Source organism: Phascolarctos cinereus, unplaced genomic scaffold, assembly GCF_003287225.1.
Source record: "Phascolarctos cinereus isolate Bilbo 61053 unplaced genomic scaffold, phaCin_HiC Scaffold_9;HRSCAF=440, whole genome shotgun sequence".
Lineage (NCBI taxonomy): Eukaryota > Metazoa > Chordata > Mammalia > Diprotodontia > Phascolarctidae > Phascolarctos > Phascolarctos cinereus.
Genome location: NW_027556402.1, coordinates 87,310,101 through 87,327,635, shown reverse-complemented (window position 1 = coordinate 87,327,635; position 17,535 = coordinate 87,310,101). Strand labels below are relative to the sequence as shown.

Sequence of the window (17,535 nt, the reverse complement as noted above, 5' to 3'; positions counted from 1 at the left end):
ATGGCTTATTTCAAACTTAAAAGGATCTCAGGTTTTTTGAGATATAAGGAAACAGAGAAGCCATTGCCTCCGAGATGACTTCCCTGCAAAAACTTGACATTCTTTCAATTATTTTAAATTTTGTAAGCGATAGTATCTCCTAGAAACTTCACTGGGAAAATCCTACATACATCCATATATGTATATAAATATATAATATAAACACAATAATATATAATAATACATATAATATATAACACATAATATAAGTGTAAATATATGTATGTATATATACATACAAGCATGCATACATATGTAAATATGCATACATATATATGTGCATACATATATATATGTATATGTGCACACATATATACACATACACACACAATGATTATCTAGCCATCATCCCTTGAATGTCTCTTGACATTCAATTTCAGATCAAAGATGATAGAGCAGGTTCCATGGCATTCAAGCTTATTGGAAAGAAAAATAGTTCACATTTCTATTTGAAAGTTTGCAGAAAATCTGATCTTTGGGTGAATTGGGGTGACATATAGATTATTGTTGTATAAATAAAGCAAAATGATGAGTTGAGGCAATTGTGCAGATACTTATTAAAGATATCAAAAGGAAAAGCATTTCATTGATGTGAATTATTTTACTGGTTGTCTATCATTGTAGAATTCACTAGATAAATTGTTAAATTTCCCTCTATTTTGTCCATGCAGAAACCAATCCTTTTCCTTTGGGTAGCATGTGAACATATGCTGGTGAGATCATGGAATTATAGATTTAAAGTTGAAGGGATCTTAGATGTTAACTAGACTATCATCTTTACTTTGCAAATGACTAAAATGAGACCTAAAAGGTAAAGTGACTTGCTCATTACCACCAGTAGTAATTCAAACTCAGGTTAATTATTTCCAAATCCACTGCCTGCCTCCCAAGAATAAAGTGCCTTGGGATATCAGAAACTGATAAGTTTCTTGACTTGGGAAGAATTTGTCTATTAGGCACTAGCTATTCCCAGAGAAATTTTTATTTAACCTGCTTCTCCATGGAACCAAAGTCAGGTTTGTGTCATCACCATACACTGGTGAAATGCCACTTTCAAAGTTATTTAAAGGAGCAGCATATTTCCATGGAACACTCTATATACTTAGCACATAGTAGGTGCTTAATAAATACTTCTTGACTAGACCTAAATTAGAGTTTTTATTTGCTTCATTTGCAGCAAAGTCTGACATGTACATGTAATTATACACACATGTTTATACATGCATACACACACACATATAATCTAAGCATTACGCAAATAGTATGCTTCTTTCATCTGGAAAATTTCTCCATTTGTTCTTGATGCTAATATATCAATGAGGCAATTCTCTTCTGTGCCTGCTCCCTAGAAGGAAAAACAAAACAAAACAGAGAGAGACATATACTATGGATTAATAGTTCAGAAGGTATTTAAATAAGGAGATATTTGTATAGAATTGAATGACAGATATTTATCATTCCAGCAAGGATTACAAGGATTCTTCTTGACTGATGCTGGAAGAGGCATGCTGAGATCACTGAGACACTAAGACTATAGGATATTTGCAGTGTGGAAATAAAGGTATATAAATACTAGTAGCTGAATAAATTCAATTTAGGGGAGTAGAATTCTGGGAACCAACTCCTAGAGAGAGACTAAGTAACTTGTGACCTAGCGTCTGGTGACCTCCGAGATTCTGTGTATTTCTCTGGTTCAATTCAATTTAGTTCAATTCTACAAGCATTTATTCAGTTCTGTCAACTGCCATGTGAAAGTCATTGTACTGAGTATTCAAAGCAAAAATAAATAAATAAATAGAGAAATAGATAAATAAATAAATCCCATAAAAATGGAATAAAAAATAGGATAAAAATTTAGAGTTGGAAGGGACTTAGAGGTCATTAGGGTCCAAATTCTTTATCTTATGGGTGGGGAACTGACTTCCAGAAAGTTTAAGTAGCTTGCCTACTCCATGTCACTCAGCTAGTAAGTGTCTGAGGCAGGATTCACACTCATCAACACTTTATCACTGCACCTGTCTGTCTCAGTAAGCTTACATCCTATTCTGACTTTGATAAGAGCCCAGATCATTTTATCTATGATTGGAGGCTTAGCATGAGAAGTCAGGAAATATATTGTTACCCCCTTACATGAGCCTATCATGATGATGAGGATGGGATCTAGATCCCCAAAAAGAAAAACCCTGGACCACATGGCCAAATCTCTGGTATTTTCCTGAGGCTATAATCCCATCAACTGGCCTTTTGTTATTGCCTACACCCAACCTTCCACTTCTCTATTATCCTTAACCTAGCCTAGTCCTCCATTGTCTTACCTCCCTATGGCCCCAGACCACTTCCTATCCTTAATCCTATCTAGGCTCCATTCTCCCTTGGCCAAGTGGTCCAGGTCCCTGGAGTTATATTACCTCATAGGCTACTTGGCTACTCCTAGATCCCTCCCATAGTCTTTCTGTATATAAAGTCCATCTTTTCTCCATTAAGATGCTCAGATTCTTACAATCCAGCCAATAGCTCACTAATGTTCAGACTCCTTAAGAGTCTGCCCATTATGATGGATGTTCTAATAAACCTTGTCTTTGGCTGAAAGAAGGCTTGGGTTGAATTTTTTCAGGCAGGACTCAAGTGTTGTGATTTTGAGGTCTCAGCACCCCTAAACTGCTAAACCTCAACAGGTAACAGTTACTAAAACTAGGATCTAACTATTTTGGTTCCAGGGAGTAATTGAGCCAGGATAATTCTAGTCTAGGCCTTCTGCAGGTGTATAGATCGAAGGAGATGAATAATGCTTCCTGGGCCAAGTGAAGGGTTTAATCCTTTGGAGGAAATTGTAAGCTTTATCTTCTTCTGTGGTCTGTTAGATCTTAAAATAAATGGCTTTGTAGCACCAAGTGAGCTATTTCCTTTTCATGTTGTCACTGGGCCTTGATAGTTTATCTTAAAATAAAATGGATTTGATCAGCAATATTTCCTGTAAAAAGTCTTTCCATCTTCGAAGTAGTAATTTCAGCACATGAACTCCTTTTTTTAATTTTAATTAATCAGAACTATAAGGTCTGGGGTGTCAAAAAATCAGTCCTAGCCATACTTTGTCTTAATTCATTGTGATCAATCTATGATAGTAATGATAATGATAATGATAACAATAATGTCAATTATGTAGTATTTTAAATTTTGCAAATTTGAAGGTTTTTCCCCAATAAAATGAATAGGTTCCTTTTGTTGTACCTACTTAATATGAATGGCTCTGCAGTAGCCCCACCTTAAGTTTAAGAGTTTTTGATAGTAAGTGTGACTACAGGAGGATCTAAGGTCCTATTGCTGAGGGAAATTCCTTGCTTTCATGCAGATCGTTAAAAAAAAATAAGGCCCAGGGAGTCATCTGAGGCTTTCAGAACTTGACTTGCCCAAGGTTACAATTAGTAATAATATGAGAAATAGAGATTTAAACCTAGAGATTCTTATCTAGCAATCTTACCACCACTCATTGACTTTCTATTTTAACTATCGAATTTTTAAAGAAAATATCTAGCCATACTTTCTGTTCCTTGGAATCCATTCCCCAGAATCATAATCCATTAAATTGTGAGCTCCTTGAAGGCAGGGACTTTTTTGGCTCTTTTTTTTTAATCCCCAAAGATATGTGCCATTTCCTGGAACATAGTAGGTATTTAATAAATGTTTATTTATTTATTGATTGGAATGGTGATCAATAAAAAATTATGATTGCAAATCAATGGTAAGATTTGAATTCACTGATTAAGTTTTGATTCCAGAAGCATTCAGCCAAATCCCTGAGGTGGATAGAATTGACATGTAGTTTAATAAAACATAAAGTAGTTCCAAATGTAGAGAAGATTTTAATAATGTTTATTCTGGCCCTAAATGATAACTACCAACTGGTCTTGCCCCACATACCCTCTGTTCGTAGACTGTGATAATCTTCTCTGCCAACTAATTTTGGAAAGATTTCAGAAGTCCTACTGGTGTTTGAGTATAGGCTTTAAAAGTAAGAAGGAATACACAATCTCCAAGCAACAGCAACAACCAAAAAACATAAGTAGAATCTATAATTGTTTCATTTTTAAGAAACAACTTTCTTGTAAGAAAAAAAACCACCTCAGTTGTTCAAAATGGAAATTCAGATACATGGGAAAGCATATTATTTCATAAAGGAGAAACTTAAGGTCTTTTCAAAATAAATAGAAAACGTCATATAAACATTTCATTTCTGATACTGTTTTCTATTTGTATGTGATGTGCTAAAATGATTACCAACTTTTTAAAGAGCAGAATATTACTTCTGCCCTCCTTAATATGACAACAAACATAAATCACATTGCACAATGTATTTCTCATTATGGTTCATTTAGAAATGGCCTTTACAATAATTGAGGATCCTGTTAAATGTCAGAAAGCAATAAAAATGCACGTGATTGTAGGCAAACAGTATCTGAGGATAGTTCCCAGGGTTTGGGGGATTGGAGAAGTACCTTAATGGCATGCCAGAGCTCGTGAGCATCATAAGATGGTGGTGGATACATCAGACCAACCATAACATCCTTAAAATGCCCTGAAAGATTCTCCTTTAGGTCTGCAATCAAATCCTGCAGAGGAAAACAAATCAGTAAATCCACATGCTATCCACATCACAGCATACCTACATCAGAGGCATCATGGTTTCAGGGGTCCAAAAGACATAGGTTCAAGTCCTGTCTCTGACACCATGTTACTCTAGGTATTTAATTATGTATTAAATTATATAACTCATCTCTCAGAGAATCAGGCAACTCCCTAAGACTGTAAATTGCAGGAAAGTTGCTGATGAACATTGATTGAGCATAAATCTTAGGTTCATTAGCACATAGATTTAGAGCTGGAAGGGACTTGAGATATCCACTAGTCTAACTCAAGAAATGAAGGCCCAAAGAAGTTAAAATGACTTATATGTTCAACATAGGTTTAAAATAAGTCCTCTGTCTCTAAATACAAAGTCTTTCTCCTGTAGCATGCTCCTTCTATATTAGACCAAAAATCTGTGACCTTATTTCCATCTGTACAAATCATGGAATGGTGGAGAATATATTTTACAGCCTGAAATATTACCTCATCTCCAATCCTTCCCCAAGGCATATACTTTCCTGTTGAAAAACATGAGTGATTTGGGAGCAAACTAATTAGTGGATCTTGCTAGACTGAAAACTTCAGGATTCCTGGATGACTGAATTTTACCCCATTTCCCCATCAAAAAATATCTTACCATATATAGCAATATAATAATAATAATAATAATAATTAAAAAAAACCAGGATAACATTGTACCTTCTTCTATCCAACCCCGCCAAACTCATACAACTGCCTTTGTCTCACTGTAAATAGGAATAGCAGTTAAAAACTAAGTATGCTTTAGCTGGGCTATGTTTACCCAGTATCCTTAATTGCCTGGTAGGGGCTTTAGAAAACAGTATTCTTCAACAAAAATAATTTTTTCCATTGTGATAATAATAACCCTTAGAAGGAAGGGACTGATTCTGCTATTGCCCAAATGCTTATGTTATCTTTTGTGACTGTTTAAAAAAAATAATCATGTAGGCATTTCTGAAAATCATTGCTACATGATGATTGTAATGCATAAAAGAACATTGAAAGTGAAAATATTTTTTTCCTAAAGCCAAACATGCTGGGTTTTCTTTGTTAAAACATAAGATTTAAAAAAAAATCAATGTTTGCAAAATTACAAAAGTATAAAAATTGATAAGAAAGGACATTTCATTCTCAGTCTTTAAGTTATATTAACAACAGAAATATATGTATATATTACATATAACATACATAATATAGAAACATACATATAATCTTTTTGCAGCATATTTATTTTATTAAGACTACTTTTATTAAAATTACTAGAAAAAGGCTTATAAATCAATTTCACATGGTTCAAAGACTAGACAAAATGTGTAGATAATATTCTATCCTCAATATATCCAGCATATTAGTTCAAATTTGTTCTGATCATATATATTAAGATATCTTAGTGTGAGAGATGAACTCTCAGAGGTGAAGCCTCCTCAAAAGGTCAATAATTTTTGATTATTATTTTCAAAATCCTCCCCCACTCAGACCCTGTTTTTAAGCACTTAACAGAAAGAATAAGCCCTGTCCCACCCCCAACCTGAGCCCTTTGAATTTCTCACCTGGAATGTAAGCCCCACCTCCCAGTTAAGGGGAATAAGGGATAGCGGTGGATAGAGACTTGTTTGTGTGGTGAGTGGGGACTTGTTTTTCTAAGGTGTCCCTTTTCCCGTGACCAGTCTCTCTCTCCCCTGTATGAAGAAGCAGACAGCCATCTCACAAGATGGTAATAAAGTAACCTTTGCTTTCCACCTTCAGAAGTCTCTGAGTTTAATTTGGGTTAGGGTCACTGTCCCACACATTAGTTACACAGAAAGGCATAAAGGTTTTAAGAAAGAAGAAAAAAAATCATAAGTTGAATTCTCAATGTGCTTTTATGTTTCATTTTAAGTAAAAAGCAAAAAAAAAATTGCTGGCTGAGCACTGTAGATATGAGGACCATATGGCTTATATTTTCCTGAACAATTGCTACTTCAAGATTTTTATCATGTTGTCCCTATAAACCATCAAAATGTCTTAGGAATTGCACTATGTCAGTAACTAGAGATTGAAAGAATCAAGACAGCAAACATTACAATAAAACATCCATAACTCACAAAACATTGAGAACTACAAAAGATGGGGAAATAGGGGTTGAAGAAGTGTTGAAGTTACCAGTAAAAATCAAAAACCTTACACTTTGAAATGTGACATAAAATCCTGGTGGTAGGGGCTATGTTTCATTTTTTTCTTTGTCTAGTGAATAGCAGAGTACCTTAAATAATATTAAGCACAACAGTGGTTCTTAATAAGTGCTTCAAGTAAATGAAAGAATGAATGGAAGATCAAAAACAAAAGTTATGCTTTCTGCCTTAAAGAATGAATTATCAAACTGAGAAAATATGGTATGTACCCATGAAATGATGGAATATTAATATAAAATAATAAATATTTAACATTTTATTTTTACTTTCAATATTACTTTTACACATTATCAGATGCTAAATAAATGGTAGACAGTAGGTACAATAAAAAGTTATGGTGCTGGGCCAGAACTAATAAGATGAATTTAAAAGAGATGAGTAAAGTCTTACCCTTAAATTAAGGGGGTGGGGACTGGGGGGTGGGAGAACCAATGAACTTCACCAATATAGTATTGAGGAGGTGTGACTAGATGACAGTTTTTCTGAAGAAAATATATGAAGATTTCAGTGGGCTGGAATCTGTATGTAACTCAAAAGTGACAGCCAAGAAAGTGAATGTGAACTTAGCCTACATTAAGAGAGGCATTGTGGGCAGGAGTAGGGAGGTGATAGCCTGCTGTACTCTGTCAGACCCCACATCTATAGCACTGTGTTCAGTTCTGGGCATCACATTTTAGGAGGCTCATTGATATACTGGAGAATATAAAGAAAAGTCCAAACATGATGGTGAAAGTCCTGTAGATCTTGCCAAATGAGTATCAATTAAAGTTAAGAGGGGTTATATGGCACATAGAAGACTTGGGCATGGGGAGGTATAAGTTATTTATGCCTATCTGAAAAGTTGTAGAAAAGAATGAAATAAGGGAAATAAAACCCAATTTCTTCACAATTAATATTCCTCTAAAGAGAGAGGATCTTCCTAGTGAAGTTGCTTTCTCCTCACAGTATCTTAGGGCAAAAACTGGAATTTTACTTCTCTGACACATTTCAGAGAGGATTTTTGTTCTGGTTTGGTTTGTATTCAATGGTATTTTGAGATTCTTCTTCATTCTGAGATGATGTGATTACAATTTCAGAAAAGAACATGAGCTGAATGTGTGACAGAAAAATGAATCCTTTATGGAGGAAGTGAGGTCTTAGCTGGTCCTTGGAGGAGGGTATGATTTGCAGAATCAGAGAGTGTAGATGGTGAGGGCATTCCATATGGTAGGGATCAGCAGGACCAAATATAAAGGAAAGCATCTTTGTAGAGACAATAAGGTGACCAGCCTTGATGACAGGAGATCTTGTGTGGGAAAGTAATGGGACACAAGTTGAAGAAGTAGAGAATGAGAGCAGTTTGTAGAGTGTTTTAAATGCCAGACTGAGGAGTATAGATAATATCTTGTTGATATTGAGGAGGTCGGAAGAGATAATACCATGAGAGCTATATGCATTGATGCTACAGCTGAAGCTATGAACATCTATAACCACTCTAAGAAGAGTAGAAAACCAGAAGAGAAGGCTTAAGGGAAGACCAGATAAGGAAACAGTGAAGGAAGGATAAAAGAAGCACAGGCATTTAGGTGGCGTAGTGAATAGAGCAATGGTAATCAGGATGATCTGAATTCAAATTTAACATTGGATACTTACTAGCTATGTGACCCTGGGCAAGTCTCAGGGTTAAGGTTACCTTTTACCAATGCACCTGTGCATGTGATGAGGATGGGAGCTAAATCCCAAAAAGGAAAAACCCTGAACTTTCCCACATGGCCAAATCTCTGGCATTTGCCTGAGGCTGTAATCCCATCAACTGGCCTTTCTTTGAGGCTACACTCAATCTCCCAATTATGTTACCTTTAACCTAGCCTAGATCTCCCTATGGCCCCTGGCCATTTCCCACACTTGATCCTAGCTAGGCTCCATTGTCCAGGTTCTAGGAGTCCTGTTCACCCCAGCTTACTGGCCACTCCCATTCAAATCTTCCTTAGATGCCTCCTCCAGTCACCTCAAAATACCTGGCCACTCCAAGACCCCTCCCACAGCCTTTCTGTATATAAGGTCCATCTTGTCTCCATTAAGGTGCTCAGATTCCTAAAATCTAACCACTATTCTGATTCTTAGAATCTAGCCAATATCTCACAGACCCTCAGATTCCTCAAGAGTCTGGCTAATATGGCGGAACTTTAATAAACCTTGTCTTTGGCTGCAAGAAAGCTTGGCATGAATTCTTTTGGACAGGACCCATGTATCATGATCATGGAGTTCCAACACCTCTAACCTCTAGACCTCATCACACGAACTCTGAAAATTTTGATATTAGAATTGCTGGGGGCAGTGACAATAACCTCAAGGGCTCACCCAGCCAGTATTTATCTGTGGCAGGATTTCCAACCTAGTGCTTTCTGACTGTCCAAGACCAGCAATTCTCAGTTGCTAGACCATGGTGCCTTTCAACAAACATTTATTTCCTCTGCACCCTCCCCCCATTCCCATACTCAAATTCATGTTCTTGCTTGTAGTCATCAATTAATTGTTTTCTCTAGGCATAGGTTTCCAAAGTGAGCAATACTGACCCCTGCAGGGCAATTGGAAGCTGTTGAATAAAAATAAGAGGACAGTGGAAGCATAAGGAAAGAAGAAAATATAAAATTTTGCATTCATGCATGTTTTATCTGTTATGCAGTGATTACATTATTACGTGTATTACACACAAAATGCAGGTTATAACCATCAACGGTCGAGTCTGCTGAGAGGTGTTAATAAGCAAGTGTTGGCAGGAGAGTGTGTTGAGCATTGTTGGGAAGTCCAATATGCATTGGCAGGAATATATGAGTGTAATGACTTGCTTAAAATATGATGTAATATGGTTACATGACGCAATATTGGGTTGATGGGAATGGGATGTGAACTTCTAAAAGGAAAAGACTGTGTCTTTGGGATCTGGACCACAAAAAGGAAAAGCCCCTGGGCTTTCCCACATGGCCTGGCTTTCACCTGAGGCATTGCCTATCCCAGTCAATAATCCTTTCAACTATCTTTTCATTGTGGCTCTGACTTAGCCCCAACCTTCAATTCTCTGTTACCTCTAACCCAGTCTAACCCTTCATTGTAGGTTAACTCCAGATCACCCCAGACTATTTCCCCAATCTTCAATTTTCTCTTACCTCTGACCCAGGCCAGCTCTTCATTGTCTGTTACTTCTGGACCACCCCAAGCTATTTCCTACCCTTAATCCTATATAGACCCCCCCATTACCTTTAGTCACCCGAGTCTATTGGCTATTCCTAGATCCCATTCAAATCTTCCTCCAAATATTTTTCCTTGTAAAAAAGGTCAGTCTCTTCTACCAAATGCTTAGTCTTAAAATCTGGCCTGCTTGTCAATATAGGCCTCACAAATGTGCAAGTTCTTAAATCCCTCCTGCTTCTATTGGCAAAACAATAAACCTTGTCTCTCACTGAAAGAAGGCTTGAGTGGCCAAATTCTTTACAAGTAGGACCTCTGCCTTTTGCTCTTGAATTCATGATTCCTAGCACCCCTAGATTGCAACAGAGACATCAAAATTTCAACACACGGGAAAAAAAGTTTACAATGAATTATTACACTTAAGATGCATCATTCTTAAAAAAATATTATATGTATATCTATCTATCTATCTATCTATCTATCTATCTATCTATCTATCTATCTATCTATCTATCTTTGGAATGATGCAAATTTCTAAAAACCATTAAAGTGTTAAAGAAATTAGATTTCCAGGGTAATTTTCTTTCCTGAAAAGATGGTGACAGGCAAATAAGTTTGAGAACCTCTGCTTGTAGTGCAAGAGTTCTTGGGGTTTGTGAATTTTTTAAAACAAGTTTTGAAAATTATATCTTAATGTATGTGGCTTCCTTTGTAATCCTTTGAATTTTATCTTATGCATTTAAAAGCATTATTGTGAAAGAGGGTATATAGGCTTGGGAAAAGGTCCATGACACAAAGGCTAGAGCAAAATTGTCAGCTTAACCTGTGATATTCGTTTTATGGATGTAGCCTCAAAAATTCTAAGGCAGGAAGCATTTTGCAAGGGAAAAAATGTTGAATTTAGAACCAGAGGACTTACGTTTGAATTTGGGTGTTGTTTCTTATGACCTGTGTGACCTTGGGCAATTCATTTAACTTTTATGGGCCTCAGTTTCTTAATCTGAAAAATGAGAGAATTGGACTAGAAGACTTCTAAGCTGCCTTCTAACTCTAAATCCATATACACAAAATGCAGTAGGAAGAGGACACAGGCCTATAATAGATTTCATGGAGAAATTCAGGCAGTGTTTTGAATAATCTTTGATAGAGAACGTGAACATAGAATTTTAAAGAAATGATACTTCTAATAGAAAAGCAATTTTGCCAGAGTGGTGGGTGGGAATAAAAGCCAGATTGCAGTGGATTAAAGAAGGAATGGATATTGAGAAAATGGAGAAAAGTATGTACATTGTTCACTTATGAAATATGATAATGATATGAACATGAATGAAGAGAATGAAAGGAAGGTACTAAGGTGATAATAGGATGAAACAAAGGTTGTTTTTCAAAGTGAATAAAACCTGTTCAAGCTTGAATGCAAACCAAGAAGAGCCAACTACTTCATCAGTTTTCAATAATACACACACACACACACACACACACACACACACACAGAAACAGAGAGAAAGAGTATAACACACAACTTGGCCATTTAGATACCACGGAAAAATCAAATCTCTGGCTCTGGAATTAGAGGATCTAGACTTGACAATAAAAGCTAGTCAGAGGGGCAGTTAGGTGGTGCAGTGGATAGAGCATAGGCCCTGAGGTCAGGAGGACCTGAGTTCAAAAATGGCCTCAGACCAAACACTTGGCACTTACTAGCTGTGTGACCTTAGGCAAGTCACTTAACCCCAGTTGCTTAAAAAAAAGTACTAGTCAGAGAGGGTGGGATTTGGAGTCAGAAAGATCTGAGTTCAAATTTCACCTGAGACACTTACTAGTTGTGTGACTGTTGGCTAAGTCCCTTAACCTCTCCATGCCTTAGTTTCCCCATATGAAAAATGAGGTATTTGAATTTGACAGTCTCTAAGGTCCATTCCAGCTCCTTATCTAAGATCCCATAATCTGGGTTGAAATGCTTGCTACCTGTGTTACCTTGGGCAAATCACTCAGGTTTTTGTGTTTTGTTTTTATAAAAGAAGAGGGTTGGACTAGATGGTCTTTGAGTTTCTCTCTAGATCTGGATTGACCATCTGATGGTACTTTTGTTTGTCTGAAAAAAAAAGCTTTATTAGAACAGAGATGGTCTAAAGTGCAGTTTCCTCAGGCCTAAGCCCTGAGTTGAGTTTCACCTTTCTCAAAAATCCATGTCAGCACAGGCAGTTCCTGGTGGCTCCTGCTTCCTGGTGCACACATACATCTAGTTCCCAAATATGGGTATGTTAGCTTCTATTGGGTATTAGTTGCCACATTTAGATTGTATGCCTTGAGTGCCCAGACAATGGTGGAAAGAGGTAAGAGAATGGGAAGGGGCATGTGTTAGGGCTATAAAACTTTGCTTCTCACAGCCAGCTGCGAACTCCCTGGCTGATGTTGCTTGAGCAGCCACAAGGGCTATGCCCTTTCTCATGAGAAAGAATAAAGACCTTTTCTGATCTCTGATTCGGAATCCAAAGTCCTGAGTTTTGTGGTCGCTATCCCACACAGTTAGAGCTAGGAGGGAGAGATCATCTAGAATCACACAAAATTAAGGCAAGAAAGGTCCTTGTCCTTATTCTCTTTATTTTATACATAAAGAAACTGAGGCAGGGGAACTTCTGCTTCCAGGAGCCAAGATGGTGGAGTAAAAAGGTAGTCACTCTCACCCTCCCCTATCAACCTCTGAAAACTCAGAAAATATCACCCCAGGAAAAAAAGAACCTAGAACAGCTGAACTAGAAGAAAGATGGGGAACAGCAGTGCAGCAGTCTAGCAAAAGGACCTCCCAGTGCCTCAGCAAAAATAAGGGAAGCAGCCCCAGGCAGATAAGCACCCTGCAGCATTCATCTGAAAGGAGCTGAAGAAAGCAACCTGGAGTCTTCCGAAAGTCCCAGCCTTGCTGATTCCAACCCAACACCAGGTAAGCTGCCAAAACCCCACAGCCTCCAATTGCCAGCATAAGAGGCCCCAGCACACAAAGCCAGTGACCAAGACCTAGGCTCCCAGCACAAGAAGCTTGGGTCAGTGCCCTCTGTTCCCCAGCAGGAGAGCTCAATCTCTTTAAGGGCCAGGGAATAAAGAAACCATGAGTAAAAAGAAACGTACCACAGATTCATATTATGAGAAGAGTGAAGATCAAGATAAAAATTCTGAAGAGGACAACATTGTCAACAAACCCATACGTGCAACATCAATAGGGAATATGAACTGGTGTGAAGCCCAAAAAGCCTTCTTAGAAGAGCTCAACAGGGGGATGATAGAGAGAAGGGCAGAATGGGAAAGGGGGTAATCAGAAGTAAATACTTCTGAGGAGGGACAGGGTCAAAAGAAAGAATAGAATAAATGGGAGGGCAGGATAGGATTAAGGGAAATAGAGTTAGTTTTTCACAACTTGTCTACTATGGACGTGTTTTGCATAACTGCACATGTATAACCTATATTGAGTTGCTTGCCTTTTCAATGAGGGTGGGTGGGGAGGGAGGAAGAGAGAAAATTTGAAACCTAAAGTTTTAAAAATATATGTTTAAAAAAACTGTTTTCACATGCTACTGGGAAATAAGAAATATAGGAAATGGGGAACAGAAGTCTATCCTGCCCTATAGGAAAATAGAAGGGGAAGGGGATAAAAAAAGGGGAGAGAGATAGAAGAGAGGACAGACTAGGGGAAGGGATATTCAGAATGCATGCCATCTTGGGGTGGGGGAGGGGGGAGATGGGGTGAAAATTTGGAATTCAAAAACTTGTGGGAGTGAATGTTGAAAACTAAAAATAAATAAATTTATATTAAAAATTAATAAATAAAAATAAAAATTAAAATTAAAAAAAGAGCTCAAGAAGGATTTTAAAAATCTAATGAGACTGGTAGAAGAGTCCTTAAAAAACACGATTGGCCAATTGGAAAAAAAGTACACTGAAGAAAACAAATCCTTTAAAAATACAATTGGTCAATTGAAGAAGGAAGTACAAAAACCTAACAGAAGAAAACAATCTATTAAAAACTAGAATTGGACAAATGGAAACTAATGACTCTATGAGAGAGCAAGAATCAGTCAAACAGAAACAAAAAAAAAAGAAAAAAATAGATGAATACATAAAATACCTCATTGGTAAAACAACCAACCTGGAAAATCGATCCAGGAGAGACAATTTAAAAATCATTGGACTACCTGAAAATCGTGATGAAAAAAAGAGCCTGGGCAATATCTTTCAGGAAATCATAAAGGAAAACTGCCCGAAAGTCCTAGAACCAGAAGGTAAAATAACCACAGGAAGAGTACACTGCTCAGCACCTGAAAGAGATCCCAAACTGACAACGCCAAGGAATATAATAGCAAAATTCCAAAATTACCAGATGAAAGAGAAGATGCTGCAAGCAGCCAGAAAGAAACAATTTAAATATCATGGAACCACAGTCAGGATTACACAGGACCTTGCAGCTTCTACATTAAAAGAATGCAGGGTGTGGAACATGATATTCTGTAAGACAAAGGAGCTTGGAATGCAGCCAAAGATCAATTACCCAGCAAAAATGAGCATCATTTTTTTCAAGGGAGGAGATGGATATTCAACGAAATAGGGGACTTTCAAACCTTCCTGATGAAAAGAACCAGAGCTCAACAAAAAATTTGATCTCCAAGTCCAAGATTCAAGAAAGACATAAAAAGGTAAATGGGACAGAAAGATACAAAATATTGTTGATAAGGGCAGACTGTTTACATCCCTACAAGGGAAGATGACACTTGCAACTCTTGAGAACTGTATTGTTATTACACCATACTAAAGGAGTATACATAAAGGGGGTGTATATTAGTTGACTTTGATATAATGATAAAAAAAAATCTAATCAAGTGGGTTAAAGTTATCCAAATAAGTGGATTAGTCTGATCTTAGAAAATGTACTGAGGAAGGAAGAGGCAGACAAGGGTAAATTACATTACAGGAAAAGACAGAAAATACTATTACAGCAGAGGGAAAGAAAGGAGGGGGGTGAACATTGTTTGAACCTTACTCTCATCAGATTTGGCTGAAAAAGGGCATAACATAACCAGTTAGGTATAGAAATGTAACTTGCACTATAGGCAGTGGGAGGGAAAAGGGGAAAGAAAAGGGAGAGGGGGATAGAAGGGAGAGAAGAAGCAGTAAGGACAAAGGGGAAGAAAAGGGAAAGGGATAATAGAAGGGAGGAGAGAATGAAGGAGGTGGTGGTCAAAAGCAAAACACTAGTGAGGGGGGGAAAGGAGAAAGGAGAAAGAAAAGCATAAACGGCAAGAAAAGGATGGAGAAAGACGCAGATAGTAATTGTAACTGTGAAAGTTCAATAGCTATTTTTTCCTCTTCTGTTGAGTTTTGTTTCTTCTTTCTGATGGTTCCTCCTCTTGGTTTTAATTTTTACTTACAACTCCACTAATGTGAAAATATGTTTAATAGGAATGTGTATATATAGCCTTTATCAGATTGTGCGCTGTCTTGGGGAGGGTGGTGGGGAGGAAGGGAGAGAAAAATTTTAAACCCAAAAGCACACGGAAGTGAGTGTAGATAAATCAAAATAAATTAATAAAAGAAAAAAAGAAACTGAGGCATACTGTGGTCAATTGATTTGTCCAAAGTTACAATGCTGTTGTCAGTGACTGAGTAAACATTAGAGCCCACTTCTTTTTTTAAATTCTCAGGCCAATGTCTTTCCTACTAGAGCATGATAAAGCATAAATATTGATCACTAATTGTTAAACTTCAGAACACATTTTCCAAAAAAAAAATTATTTAGAGTGAGATTCAAGGAAATAAACATTTAGATGAAATTTGGTAATTTCATCACCAAACTTTAATTAATAATCATTAAATAATGGAAAAAATAATTTTTTTTCTCAAAGGTTCCATACTCATTACTAACTCCAAATTTTTTTTTATGGTTCAAACATTATATACTGTATGCATAAATTGCCCTCCTCTTCTGTCTTCTATACGTCAGGGCTACACACAGGGAGATTCTGGAACTGATGGGGTTAGTGGCCCTGGACTGCTAAAAGGAAAAGACAATGTCTTTGAAAGCAACCCAGTCCCCAAATTTTCCCACACATTTCAACAGCCTAGATTACTGGCAGCTTGCCCAAGGCATCTGCCCCATCCCAGCTCACCTAGATACTTGACAGTCTTTCACAATCACTCTTGACCCACATCAGACTACTTTACTCCACCTGGCCAGTCCTAAGCTATTTATGGCTCCTTAATCCCATCATTGTCCCTTTTTTTTGTATATAAGCCTCTGCTTTACTCCCATTAAGTTGCAGATTGATTAGGAATCTAGCCCACACTATTGGTGTTACAATAAATCTTGCCACCTTGACTGAAAGAAGATTTGAGTGTGTGAATTCATCCCATATGGACATTGCCCTTTACCATGACATTTTGGGGTTCCCAGCAACCCAAAACTGCATCAGAACCAGCTCCAACCTGCTTGATCCATAAGTTTTCAGTGTGAGAATTTTCACCTAAGTGATCAATCATCAATACAAATTAGGGCTTGATTTATTGTTTTATTGTTTAAACTTAACAAAGTGTTAATGATGCAAGCTAAATTTAAAAGTGTTATGTGCTTACATTCCTCCTCCACCCCTAGACCCCCACCTCCCTAGCCAAGTTGGCAGGTCAACCAACTCTCGTATTGCTATATGGAGATTGCCTGAGTTTAGCAAGAGGGCAGCAGAAGGCTCACAAAATTAAGTCATCACCAGACTGGAAGCTGCTGCTGTTGTTGCTGCTGCTAATAACTGACATTTAAATAGTGCTGGAAGGCTTGTAAAATGCTGCCTGGATATGAGAGCAGATTTTTGAGAGTTTGTGTGTTTGTGTCAAAATCCTCATTTTACTTTAAATTGTGAGCCTTCTCCAATAGATGACAACTTTCATTGATCCTTATATTGTGCCAGAGAGAGAAGTTAAACATTTGAGCAATTAAAAAGACATTGACTATCTTATATTTATTTCTCAGTTTTAGAACTGCTTTCTATGAATCATTGCCATTGGTCCCAACACACACCCTATGAGGGAGTTAGGGCAGATATTATTATTGGCATTTTGCACATGTTCAGGGAGACTGATTTGTCCATGACATAGTCAATTAATGGTAAAGATAGAAAACTCAGAAAACTTCTGATTATGCATCTTGTACTCTTTCTTAGACCATGATTTAATTTAGTTCTCAGTACTTCCTATGTATTTTGCCATTCCAGCATCTTCTTTGTGACCAAGGAAACTCCTTGTTCCATGTGGCTTATCTTAAGCTTGAAAAAGCTAGCTAGCTAGGTGATGCAGTGAACAGTGATGAAGTTTGGAGGTTTAAGGGTGCTGGGACCCCGAGATCACAACATGCAGGTGCTGCCTGAAAGAATTTGAGCCAAGCCTTCTTTCAGCCAAAGACAAAGTTTATTAAAGATCCACCATATTAGCCAGACTCTTAAGGAATCTGAACATCTGTGAGCTATTGGCTAGATTG

The 17,535-nt window shown here is 37.3% G+C and overlaps 1 protein-coding gene across 1 annotated transcript in view; it reads right to left on the bottom strand.

Annotated features, from left to right (window-relative positions):
- ANXA10 (annexin A10) overlaps nucleotides 1–17,535 on the bottom strand; it is a 78,814-nt gene that overhangs the window by 32,620 nt on the left and 28,659 nt on the right. Inside the window, exons 3-4 of the mRNA XM_020976330.1 lie at nucleotides 4,533–4,646; nucleotides 1,294–1,384 (exon numbers count right to left, since the gene is read on the bottom strand). Of these exons, the coding sequence (XP_020831989.1) occupies nucleotides 1,294–1,384; nucleotides 4,533–4,646 (205 nt within the window). The remainder of the gene's footprint in view (nucleotides 1–1,293; nucleotides 1,385–4,532; nucleotides 4,647–17,535) is intronic.